The following is a 12,250-nucleotide window of genomic DNA, read 5'->3' on the forward strand; positions in this document are numbered from 1 at the left end:
TGTCAGTGAACTCTGACCCCTGATCCCTGCTCGCTGTTATGGGTTATGTGACCTTGGACGAGTTCCTCAGCTATAAAATGGAACTTCTAACAGCACTGATCTCAAAAGGTGCTCTGGAGAGTTAGAGGGGGTGCGAGGCACAGCAGCAAGTGGTGGTGATCATTTAGTTCCCAGGGCAGCTGTTAGGAGCAAACTGGACAGGGTGGGAGCGGCTATCTCCATGGTGATCCTTGTCTCCAGCTCCCTGCCGGCGATGGGGTCGTGTTTGAACAAGATGGGCTCACACACAGGCTGATCCTCACCCACGTGGAGGGGACCCAGGCTGGGAGATACACGTTTGTGGCCGGCAGCCAGCACACTGAGGCCAGCCTGGCTGTGCAGGGTGAGGCCCAGCCCTTCCCTGTCCCATAGTCTCTGCATCAGCTGAAAATGACCCTCTGTGGAAGCCCAGAATTTGTGACTTGTCTCCAATATCCTCAGATTTTTTTTTAAATGAAGCCAACCCAAGTCTTTCCCAACCCAATATCTTATCTCCTTCTTTACCAGGAAGTTCTTGGTGAGGTCTGACCCTGGTCCCTCCTGCTGCAGACAGCCCATTCCCTTTGCTAGTCCTCATGAGGTGGGGTAGGGAATTCCTTCTCTGGGCTCTTTCCGAGATTCCCAGGGTCCCAGGGCTTGGTTTTCTCTGATTCTTTTGTTCTGTTTTTTTTTCCAGATCCCCCCACCATTGCCCCAGATGTGACAGAGACACTGAGAGAGCCCCTGGTGTTCAAGGCTGGGAAGCCAGTGGTTGTGAAGATTCCCTTCCAGAGCCACCTCCCTGTTCGGGCTGTGTGGAGGAAGGACGGGGACGAGGTGGTGGGCAGCAACTGCAGGGGCGTCCAGGTGGCTCTGGGGGATGGCTACACGCGACTGTGCCTCCCCAGTGCGAGCCGGAAGGACAGTGGTCTGTACAGCGTGACACTGAGCAGCGAGGGAGGCTGCGTGCAGGCTGAGTTCACCCTGCAAGTTATAGGTGCTAACCCTGCCTGTTCTCCATCTGAGGGCCCAGGGCTCTGTGGTCCTAGGCCCTCCCTGATACTTGGTGCAGGCCTGGGGATGGGCTCTGCTATCCTGACCCTCAGTTGCATGGTAGTTAAGATTCAAACCTCGGCTTGCTTACATTGCTGTCCCCAGATGGCCCAGGAAGAAGAGTTTAGATAAGCCAGTGCCAGGTTGGTGGAGCACCTTGTTGAGCCTCTCATATTCCAAGTTCCAGGGAAGATGCTCGGTGGAATAGTGGCCTCCAACTTGTACCAGTAAAGTTGGATCGCCTATAACAGAGTACTAAGCAAGAGCCTGTGCTGCTCACTGAATGGGGCTGGGTACAGGTGGGAGGTTCCATGGTATCTCCTAGGGCAGGACTGGGGAAATAGAGACCAGGGACACCGTGAGACATTTGGAACCTCCTCGTGAACTGGCTCCTGACCTCTGCCTCTGGCTATGTCAGAAACCATGCATATTCTGGGAAGTCCACCCCTTTGCAGACTTATCCACCAAGGAGGGGTTAGTAACATTCCCCCCCCCCAGTTTCTCTGACTCCTTTTTCCTTCTCTTCCTCTCCATGGGTCCTCAGACAAGCCTCAGCGCCCGCAGGGACCCCTGGAGGTACAGGATTGCCACAGAGCAGGCGTCTGTCTCTGCTGGCGGCCCCCAAAGGATGACGGGGGCCAAGCCATACAACACTACGTGGTGGAGAAGCGACAGGCTGGAAGGAGCACTTGGCTGAAGGTGGGCGAACTCCCACCGGACAGTACCAGCTTCACCGACACCAGCGTGGAGCAGGGCAGGAAGTATGCCTTCCGTGTACGGACTGTGACCTCAGAAGGAGCTGGGGATGCCCTGGAATCTGAGGAGGTGTTGGTGGCTCCTGAGGGTGAGAGACCATGTGGCACTTGGACAGAGGACTCCCTTGCCCTCTCTACTGTGCCCAGAATACAGGCTGAGGGGTTGCCAGTTGTGCTTGGGGGCGGGAGGGCTTGAGGCCTTCGTAGAGCACAGTGGATACTCTTTACTACAGCTGATTTTGGGATCTAGTAGCCTTTTAGGGCTCTTTCAAATTGAGACACACAGCCACCCCCGCCCCCCAGGACTGCATATTGGCCAACATCTCTATCACACGCCCCTGTACTGGAACAAGCTATCAGTGGGTGAGGTTAGGAATCTCTTAAGTGGCTCTAGACTCCAAGGCCAGAGAGCATGCTCTGTTTCATCATCTCTGTCCCGGAGCAGCCAGAACGGAGTCCTAGGGAAAGCTGGCTCAGCACTGGAACTCCTGGAGAGTGGCTGTACCACCAGACTCCCCATGCCTTCTCCAGCACTACGACCTTCCATGGGCTGGTGCTTGCCTCAATCTTTGCTCATTGGCATCCTCTGCCTTCAGCTCTGCCAGCGCCCCCGTCTGCCCCAGACATCTTGTCGGCCTCCAGCCAGAGCATCACTCTAACATGGGTGGCACCGCGGGGCCCCGGCAGTGCCCACATCTTGGGTTACCTGGTTGAGAAACGCAAGAAGGGGAGCAACACCTGGATGACTGTGAACGAGCAGCCTGTGGCAGGTGAGATGACCTGGGGGCCTCTTCTCACTGACCCCAAGTTGCCTTAAAGCCCCTCCTGGTTCCAGACGGGATCCCTCTGCATTGCTGGTGCAGATCAGTTTAACGCAGTTGCTTTTCAGCTAGGGTGGTTTTGTCTCCACAGGGGACATTTAGCAATGTCTAGAGCTAACTATGATAGTCACAGTTGGGTGGAGAATACATAGTCCTGACAACTTGTATGAAGAGACCAAGGATGCTACTGAACATCCCACCCCCAAACCCCAGAGGATCATCCAGAGAAGTCTCTCAACAGAGCTGAGCTTGGGATCCTCTGGGGTAGAAGTCTCAGACTGGAATCCAAGGTGAAGTTGTCCTCCCTGGCCCCTTCACTTCAGGCCTCAGCCACGGGCAGTCCACTTCTCTGCAGAGCTCAGCTTCCTCACTGACAACACAGATGGACGTGCCCTGACCCTGTAGTTAGCATCCTAGAAACTAGCTGCTTCCTGAGATAAGGAAGAATCTGGAAAAGACTAAGGATAGGACAGGTGTGAAGGACGTTTCCAGAACAGACCCTGTGCATGGCTGTGCTCTGTGTGTGCCAAGACCGGGCTGGGAACAGATTGTCAGGAGTCCTGCAATGTCCCTGTCGTGTAGGAGTTAAAGCCCCTTGGAGCGCATGTCTTCACGTCTCTAGGGCACCATTTAGTATTTATGTATTACAAGTCTGAAGCAGCTTGAATCAGAAACAACAAAATGACATCAAGGATCACTCAGCAAGGTTGTGGCAGGGACCGACAGGACGGGGATGAAAACTCCCTGACCACTGCCCTGTTCACATTGAAAGCAGCTCTGTCACATCTGGCTGGTGCAATGCTACGCAGGAGGGTTGTCTTAGACTCCATGCTTGGTCCTCTTCTGAATTTGGAGGTGCTGAGCTATGGCCCCATTTCCTGATCCCACCATGGGTGACTAAAATGGGGTGTGGTCTCTGCAGAAAGGAGGTGCACCGTGGTGGATCTGCGGCAGGGCTGCCAGTATGAGTTCCGGGTTAGGGCTGTGGCTCCCTCAGGCCCCGGAGAGCCTGGGCCTCCATCGGATGCTGTGTTTGCTCGAGATCCCATGAGTAAGTAAGGAACCGATCCAGGATATGGGGCAGGGGTGTGTAAGGTATAGCTCTGAAACTGTGAGACAGAAGTTCACAGGTCAGAGGCAGTCCAGAGGGAGACGGTCAAGAGGGCTGGGAGTCAGGGTTGAAAGGCCACCAGGATGAGATGTATCTTAAAGGGTCTAAACTGAATTCAGACGTTTCCAGAGGCCAGGCATGAGGACTTCCCAAGATCATGGTATCTGCTGTGTGATACAGAGAAGGACAGTCTCCGTGTTAGCCCAAAGGTGTCCCCCACCCTCTAGTAGGTGGTCTCATGCCTGGGGAACAGGTGGCAGGAAGCTTCCGTTTTCTACCGAATTCATGCCGTTCACCCCTTGTAAGGTGGCAAGCATTGCTCTAAGAGCTAGGTGCCCCATCCCAGTCTCTGTCTCCGGTGGACAGACAGCCTAGACCAGCTTCCCCCTATCTGTGGTCTCAGTGGCATCAGAGATGCCAAGAAACATTCTCTGGACAACAGAAATACCAAAGGGTCTGACATTAAAGACAGGTATGAGGCCAACCTCTCACGCGTCCATCCCCACAAGAAAGACACCTTGATTCAATCCCTTCAGCTTCAAGTAGAGAAAACTTCTCATGAAACCCCTATTAAAAGCTGTGCTCCAAAACACAGAGTTTAGAAGGTTTAGCTGTGCACCTCATAGAAGCCTGCTGGTCAAGTCACCAAGGCAACAGCACACTTGCGGGATCAGCTGTGTGACTGACTCTTGGCACAACTCCAATAACTATAGACCATTCTATAAGCTTACAGGGATGGGGAGGTGAGCTAGCCCATGTGCTTTCCCTTGCAAACAGACCAGATCTATCCTGTTTCACCACTGATCACTGGCTCTCTCACTAGTCGTGGGGAATGGAGGAAGCAGGCGTTCAGTGTCTGCAGCAGCCACAGCAGTTGGCTGTATCTTCCAGACCTACTGTGAGCAAAGGCTGTAGACAGGAAATGTCACCTGGGATCATTCTTGTAGAATCTCAGGCCCTATGTAGTGATGCACACCTGCAAGCCTCGCACTAAGGAGCTGGATAGGTGACACACAATTTAAATAGACAGGTACATACAAACATACGTACATACATACATACATACATACACATATGCAGACAGATAAAAGGAAAGAAGGAAGGAAGGAAGGAAGGAAGGAAGGAAGGAAGGAAGGAAGGAAGGAAGGAAGGAAGGAAGGAAGGAACGAATATCTTGGGCTTCACCTCAGAACTCCCAAATTAAATGTTTTTTTTTTAATGAAGTCCGCCAATGATTTGAGTACATATTCAAGGCTGAGAAGCACTCTCCCAGACCAGTAGTTTTAAACATCACCACATGCTTAGAAATACTAGGGCTTCCTTACCAATCCTGGTGCCTCTGCTGTACCCAGGCTAAATAGATAGAGGGATGGTATCTCACAGAGAGTTTAATGTACATCCGGCCTGGACAGCCAGAAACCACGCCACAGTGTTATATTCAAACCACACAGATGCCATGTCTTTTGCTTGTCCCAGGGGCCCCATGGGTAGGCAGAGCTGCTGCTGTTCCCGTTTAACAAACGAAGAACAAGAAAGCCCTGCTGGTGTTGCTCCCAGCTAAGAGTCACAACTCAGCTACAGACATAGAACTCCAGACCCCAGAAACAACGGAGCACAAAAGATTATCAACTAAAATACCAGCTTTCCAGGATAGTTAGGGGTTAGCAAGTTGGTGGGTGAGCAAAGGAGTTAGTTAGGGACTCACATGCAGAGCTGGGATACCATGCCAGTTCTAGGGAGGTTCTGCAGAAACCCCTAAGTAAGAGAAACCCCAAGCCCCTGGCAGGAAGACTCCCCGGGGAAGCTGACACATTCCTGAAATCTTGACCAGGACCTCCAGGGCCTGTTCGGGATCTCCGGGTTACAGACACGTCTAACAGCTGCATCACCCTGAGCTGGACGAGGCCAGACACCCAGGATGATGATGAAGCCCAGGGGTTTATCGTGGAGTTGTGTGGCTCAGACAACCTTCAGTGGAGCCCATGCCATGTGGGCACTGTGCCAGGCACCTCCTTTACAGTCAAGGGGCTACGGCCCCAAGAAGGCTACTTACTGCGGGTGACCGCAGTTAATGATGGGGGCCACGGGCAAGCCACTTGCCTGGATTCATTGGTTCATGCCATGCCTGCTGCTGGTGAGTGTCACCTCCTTCTCCACCCTGAGTGCTAGTGACCCTTCCTGAGAGGCACTGCTGTTCAGCCATCAGCTGCCTTCTTAATAGAGGATGGCACTGAGCCCTGCCCCAAGTGCACCCCTCTTAGGACCGCTTTCTCATTACGGCCCCGGTCCTCCATAGTTAATATTTTTGATCCCTAATTTTCAGAGATGGAAACAAAGGTCCAAGATGCTTTGCCCAAGACATCACCATTGTTATGACGCAGGGCTAGAATTGAAAGCAAGTCACTCCGAGGCATGGGCGCTACTTAGAGGCGGCACATGCCCAAGCTCCCTGTTTTTGCGAGTTGATCGTGTTTCCCTTTGGGCCTTAATTGCTAGAAGTAAATCCTCTCTCTGTCTTTGTGATCTGTACCAACTCACCCTAGCTGTCACAGAGGCAATAAGAAGGCAATTGCAGTGGAAAGCCCAGAGCTCCTGAGTCCAGGACCTTAGACTCTTGTCCTGGCTCTGTCCCTGACTTGATGTGACCAGGAAGGTCACTCTCTGACCCAGGCTAATGGTATCTCAGACAACAATGTAGTTGTCCCCAGGATCCTCGCTCCAGATACCCTGCAGACTAACCCTGGTGGCAGCCTTGTCTGTACTTCTGACCCTCTCAAAAGACTGCCCCATCAGCTCCTGGTCTTTCTGGTCTTTTTGCCCCATACGTCCTGCCAACCCCTCTCCATCTGGTCCTTACACTGGCTCAGCCTTCTATCTACATGCTGGGTACTTGAACTGGAAGCCACTGTGGAGAGAGGCGACAAGCCATTTTGTGTGTTCTAGTCTGTCCCAAGTTCCTCATGGACTCCAATACAAAGGATACACTGACCGTCAAAGCTGGGGACAGCATTCGAGTTCCTGTCTCCTTTGAAGTGAGTATACCTGGAAGGGTGTGTGGCGGGATGTGGGGGCCCCAGAGGAACCAGAAAACTAGACAGTCTTGGGGATACCTTTATTCCTCATTCTTCTTTAGCCCTAGTCACAGTCTTGGGCTTGTGTGGGAAATCAGGCCCAGTGTAAAGCGGGTAGGAAGGAAGAGGGTTCTTGAAGCCACAGCTGGCATCAGCTTCTTGGACGCCATTCTCCTTTCCTGTACAGGATACGCTCCCCTCTAGTGGTAGCTTCTGATACTGCACCTCCACATTAGTGTACCCCTCCCCTCCCCATCATTCATCTTAGTCTGGGACCTAGGGGAGCCAGTAGGGTGCATAACCATTTTTGTCCTTAGAATGTATTTTTATGCACATGATCCTAAGCCGATATCAAAAGTACCTGTCTGTACATACAGTAACTGGTGTAGTAGTTAAAAACACAAACTGCCCGGTGTCATCAGTCACTAGTTTGACTCTGGACAATATCTTACCCCTCGGTGTTTAAATTTCCTCATCTCTCAAACAGTGTGGAGCTGTTTCATCTCCCCCCTGAGCTGACCAAAAGGCTGAGACAGTGATAGTAGTAACCTGGGCCTGTTCTCTTTCCATGTGGTGCTAACTCACGGCCTGAACACTTAGGATCCTGATCCCTCTCTGAGATCAGATATACACTGTGGAGAAATCAGGCCAGGCCTCCCTGCAGTTTGGCCCTTCAGACAAAGCAGACAGCTCTTGCTGTGAGTACACAGATCTCAAGAGGAAAGGGAAAGCAAGCTCGGCCCCCCAAAGACAGAATCACAGACCATCTCCTGGGGAGGATTTCTCTAGAGAGTTGCCTCCTCATGCTGACCCTGGTGGAGACTGACTTGGTGGCTGACTCTCCTGCTCTCTTTTTAAACTGTCTCTCCTAATGTCCCCAGAACCTTAAGGCCCACTGTGCTGCCTCTGGCACACGGTATCACCCCTCCTAATGCTTTCCCACCGGAAGCCTTGATCGTGATCCTTGTGACGATGAGGGTCTCTCTCAATTAAACTCAAGAGCAATGTCACGTCAGCTCCTACCCTGAACCTACCATCTCCTCTCCTTGACCGTCATCACAGTTCTAGGCGAAGCTGCATCTTCTACTTTCTGCAGCCTTCCTCTCTCTTGCAGCCATTTCCAACTCGTCCCCAGCTTGCTCAGGCACCGGGGAGGGAGGACCCCTTCCCAGTTAGTCTCCTCTCACTTCCACCCCGTATCCCATGTGAATCCAGAGCTGCCGTACTGTCCTGGGAACACCTAACATGGCAGCGTGCTCAGAGAGAAATCTAGATGTCTGCGTGTGTGGGACTGAGGGTCAGCACAGTGTCACGGAGTCTCCGGGCTAAGCTTCCCTTCCTATCCCATCATCCCACACACCTACCGGCTAACCCCACACTTCACCCCCCCTCCCCCATAGCCTATTCCTAACCAGATACTTGTTCACCTCCAAGTGCTTGGGCACATCCTGCCTAGCATCCTCTTCCTGACCTTCTATGTTAGGGCCCAGCTTACCTGCTTTCGGTTTTACAAGATTTCCTCAATAAAGAACAAGGATGGGGAGGAAGGAATCACAAAGGACAGGGAGCAAGCAAGGCTAGTGGCCTTGAGGGAAGAAAGAAAATAAGATTTCTCTCTCTCTCTCTCCTCGTGTGTGTGTGTGTGTGTGTGTGTGTGTGAGAGAGAGAGAGAGAGAGAGAGAGAGAGAGAGAGAGAGAGAGAGAGAGAGNTGTGTGTGTGTGTGTGTGTGTGTGTGTGAGAGAGAGAGAGAGAGAGAGAGAGAGAGAGAGAGAGAGAGAGAGAGAGAGAATGCGCGTGGTGTGAAAGCAGGAAGAGGCTGATATCAGGAAGATACAGTGATAGATATGCAATAAAATGTCACGATGAAACTCATTTTATATGCTAACTAAACAATTTATTTGAACAGACACTTTAAAAAAACAAAGAAACTTTCTCTACTCAACGTGTCTTTCCTCTTGTTTCTCAGGCTGCCCCCATGCCTGAGGTGACCTGGCTGAAGGATGGTTTACCCTTGCCCAAAAGAAGTGTGACCACCGTGAAGGATGGCCTTGCCCAACTTCTGATTCCTGCAGCTAGCCTCTCGGACCGTGGCCAGTACACTGTGATGCTCAGAAACCTACAGGGGAAGGAGGCCGCCTACAGCTTCTCCATCAGTGTGGCAGGTGAGGCCAGCTCAGCTGTGGACTCTCACCAAGGCTGCAGCTGACCTGGGCACAGGACGTTGTCCTGAGCATGCAAAGTGATCACACACACCGGATGTGTCAAAGGCACAGCAAGTAGGGCAGGAGGAGAGTCCCAGAAAGCCCCTGTTGTTCTTATCCATACACGTGGGGACGCCACATCCTTGCTTCTTCCCTGCTCTTCTTTTGGGTTCCAAGAATGAATGTGGGTCCCACCATTGCATCACTGAAGGACCCCATGGGAAGACCATGACCCTTGTGCAAGTTAAGGTTGTCCCTTCCTGGAGTGACTCTCATTCCCCAGCCCTGAATAGCCTCTCATTTTATAAAAAAGAAAGAAAGAAAGAAAGAAAGAAAGAAAGAAAGAAAGAAAGAAAGAAAGGTGAGTTAATAAGTATTATAATAAGTATTCTTTGGAAGTCATCTGTGGTGGTGAGTACTTATAGTCCCAGGCTTGGGAAACTGAGGTAGAATCCAGAGTTAAGGATAGACTGGGTTATGGTGGGTGAAACCCTGACTCAAAAGAAAAAAAAAGATTATTCTTTGGGGGAGATTTTCCACCCTATAGAGAAAATTGTATACCCAGACTTAGCTCCCTCTGGCCTCTTGCCTGCCTGGCAGCACTGTATTCTGTAGGAACCCCCAGAGAACTTGGGGGCCTGTAGAAGACTTAGCAGAATTTCTGTGGCTCCTCTGAAACATAAGGTCTTTGTCTCTCTGTCTGTCTGTCTCTGTCTTTCTGTCTGTCTTTCTCTCTGGCAGCATGCCCACAGGCACCGGGACCCATCTCCCTGCAGGAGAATGTGCCCGGGACAGTGACGGTCCAATGGGAACCCTCTCCGGATGAGGCTCAGGGCATCCCCTTGTACTATACAGTGCTGATGCGCTCCTCGGCTCACGGATCCTGGTGTGAGGTGGCCAACCGTGTCCACACCAACCGCTTCACCCTCTTGGGGGTCCTCCCTGGCCATGAGTACCACTTCCGGGTGCTGGCCAAGAATGAGCTGGGGGCCAGCAAACCTTCAGACACCAGCCAACCCTGGTGTATCCCCAAGCAGAGAGGTAAGAATCCCTCCAAAAGGGAGGAGCTTAGCCGTCTGCCTCTACGCTTAAGGTAGTTGACTGGGTGAAACCAGGGCATTTCAATCTAGTCAGATAGGTAGGTAGTGGCCGTCCTGCTACCTGCCCAGTGCCTACTTGTACAGATGCCCAGTGCATTGGATTCAGGATGGGCCCTATCCCCTCACTGGCAGAGTCAGGCCGTGGGTATTGGAATGTCTAGAGACCTAGGGGTAAATTCTCAAAAAGGAACTGTGAACAATAAGTTAAAAATAGAAGTTTATATTTCTCTAAAAACAAAGCCTATTTTTAATTATTTTATACTCTTTAAAGATATAGCTCTTTAAAGAGGTCACTAGAAAAATAAGATTACAAAGCTAGCTGTATCATTTCACTTCTCAAAAATACAATTTGGAACATTCTACACCAAAGTGTTGGTTCTAGTCATCTATATGTATGTTCTGATTTGTACACAATAAACTTAAAAGGTTCTAATAATTTAAAAAATCAAAACATAACTTTAGGAAAAGGATAAAACGAGTGTCGATTTGTACGGATGAGGTGTGGGAAGGCTCAGCTTCTGGGCCTTCGGCAGACTCTCTGGGTCCCAGTCAGGCCTTCCTGGCTCTTTAACCATCCTTCCTTCTGTCCCAAATTCACCACAGAGAAGTTCACAGTGAAGGCTCCAACATACCGGGAACCCAACCTAAGCCAGAAGCCCCGCTTCCTGGTGGGTCTGCGGGCTCACTTGCTGCCCCAGGGCTGCGAGTGCCGCATGACCTGCGCCGTGCAGGGCTCGCCGCGACCCCGCGTCACCTGGTTCAAAAATAACCAAAGCTTGGACAGAAACCCCGCGCTGTACAGCACTGACATGCTGGGTGTGTGCTCCCTCGTCATCCCCAGCGTGTCCCTTAAGGACAGTGGCGAGTACAAGGCTGTGGCCGAGAACCCACTGGGTCAGGCTGTCAGCACAGCCACCCTCATTGTGACAGGTAATAATGGCTGCCCTGGCAGGGGAGCGCGTGGGCATGGGAACAGAAAGGGCCCCTCTCCTCTAGATGACTCAGTTGGTACACCAAGAGACTCGGATTCCTCCCTGTCTCTATGAGTATTCTATCATGTATTTAAGCCGACCATCACAGAACCTCCTGGGGTTTGATTTGCCCATTTGTAAAATGAGATATTGGCTACTTTATGGGCACATACTACCCAGCTAATTGTCCCCGCGTGGCCTGGCACATGTCTCGGGATGGGATTTAAGATACTTGCTCTGCAAATGCTTTTGCACCTGTGTCAGACAGGTATTTAAAAGAGGACGCCGGGCCTCTGATAGGTGGGCTCCTTTCAGCAAAGCAAATAATACATGCTGATAAGAAAACGCGTTGGTGGCACTGGGTCATCCCGTCACACCCAGAATTGCAGTCTTCACAATGGGACAGGTGTGGGCGGGGACACCGCACTTCAGGATCATCTGACATATTCCGTGTCTTACAGAATACAACTCCTAGCCCCACTTGACCTGGAATCCTAGCCTTGCCCCACCCCACAGCCTGAGATGGATGTCAGCTCTCCGAAGCTTTACTCCTGATGCCCACACAGTCCAGAATGACAGTGGATGTTCCTCTATGAGACAGGAACAAGAGGGCTTCTAGTGAGATGTGCCCAGAAGGGTCAAGTCGATGGGGAAGTAGAAGGGTGGGGGGTGTGGTATTGAGTGGAATCACTCTGGATGGAGCGCCAGAAAGAATGGTCCACAGGGTGGAAGCTGAGCTCACTCTGACCACAGGAAAGTCATGGAGGATGGAGGCCTGGGTGAGGGCATCAAGGATTTGTGTATGGAATTCTCTCTGTTCTTCATTAAAGCAGCAGACTAAGAGCGGTGCGTTCTTTGCAGAGTGACTTGGGGATGGTAGGATGGAGGAAGAATCCCCAAACAAAGGCCTCTGAAAGAAGGATGGGTGGGCTCTGGCTCCTGGGGAGAGTGAATCAGAATAGTGCTCGCCTGCAGCAAGGCGAGTAGGTCTGTGAACCAGAGGCTCCTTTTTTTCTGGCCCGTACTTCCCATATACCACTGTCCTGCAAAAACTCTGGCATCAGCAGGATAAGCCTCCCTAAAAGTGTGTATGGAGACTATGAGCCACTTGTCCCTCCCTAGAGCCAGGAACAGGCTGGACTGAGGTG

The 12,250-nt window shown here is 51.6% G+C and overlaps 1 protein-coding gene across 1 annotated transcript in view; it reads left to right on the forward strand.

The window, feature by feature from the left end:
* Igfn1 (immunoglobulin like and fibronectin type III domain containing 1) overlaps nt 1–11,939 on the forward strand; it is a 40,168-nt gene extending 28,229 nt beyond the window's left edge. The window contains exons 17-27 of the mRNA XM_050147598.1: nt 241–382; nt 716–1,015; nt 1,616–1,915; nt 2,423–2,596; nt 3,570–3,698; nt 5,590–5,892; nt 6,702–6,790; nt 8,797–8,992; nt 9,773–10,072; nt 10,735–11,061; nt 11,564–11,939. Coding sequence (XP_050003555.1) covers nt 241–382; nt 716–1,015; nt 1,616–1,915; nt 2,423–2,596; nt 3,570–3,698; nt 5,590–5,892; nt 6,702–6,790; nt 8,797–8,992; nt 9,773–10,072; nt 10,735–11,061; nt 11,564–11,577 — 2,274 coding nt within the window. The 3' untranslated portion in view covers nt 11,578–11,939. The remainder of the gene's footprint in view (nt 1–240; nt 383–715; nt 1,016–1,615; nt 1,916–2,422; nt 2,597–3,569; nt 3,699–5,589; nt 5,893–6,701; nt 6,791–8,796; nt 8,993–9,772; nt 10,073–10,734; nt 11,062–11,563) is intronic.
* The last annotated feature ends 311 nt before the right edge of the window (nt 11,940–12,250 follow it).

The sequence above is a fragment of the Alexandromys fortis genome, unplaced genomic scaffold (genome assembly GCF_014885135.2).
Source record: "Alexandromys fortis isolate MF-2015 unplaced genomic scaffold, M_Fortis_MF-2015_v1.1 scaffold_58, whole genome shotgun sequence".
In the NCBI taxonomy this organism is placed as follows: domain Eukaryota; kingdom Metazoa; phylum Chordata; class Mammalia; order Rodentia; family Cricetidae; genus Alexandromys; species Alexandromys fortis.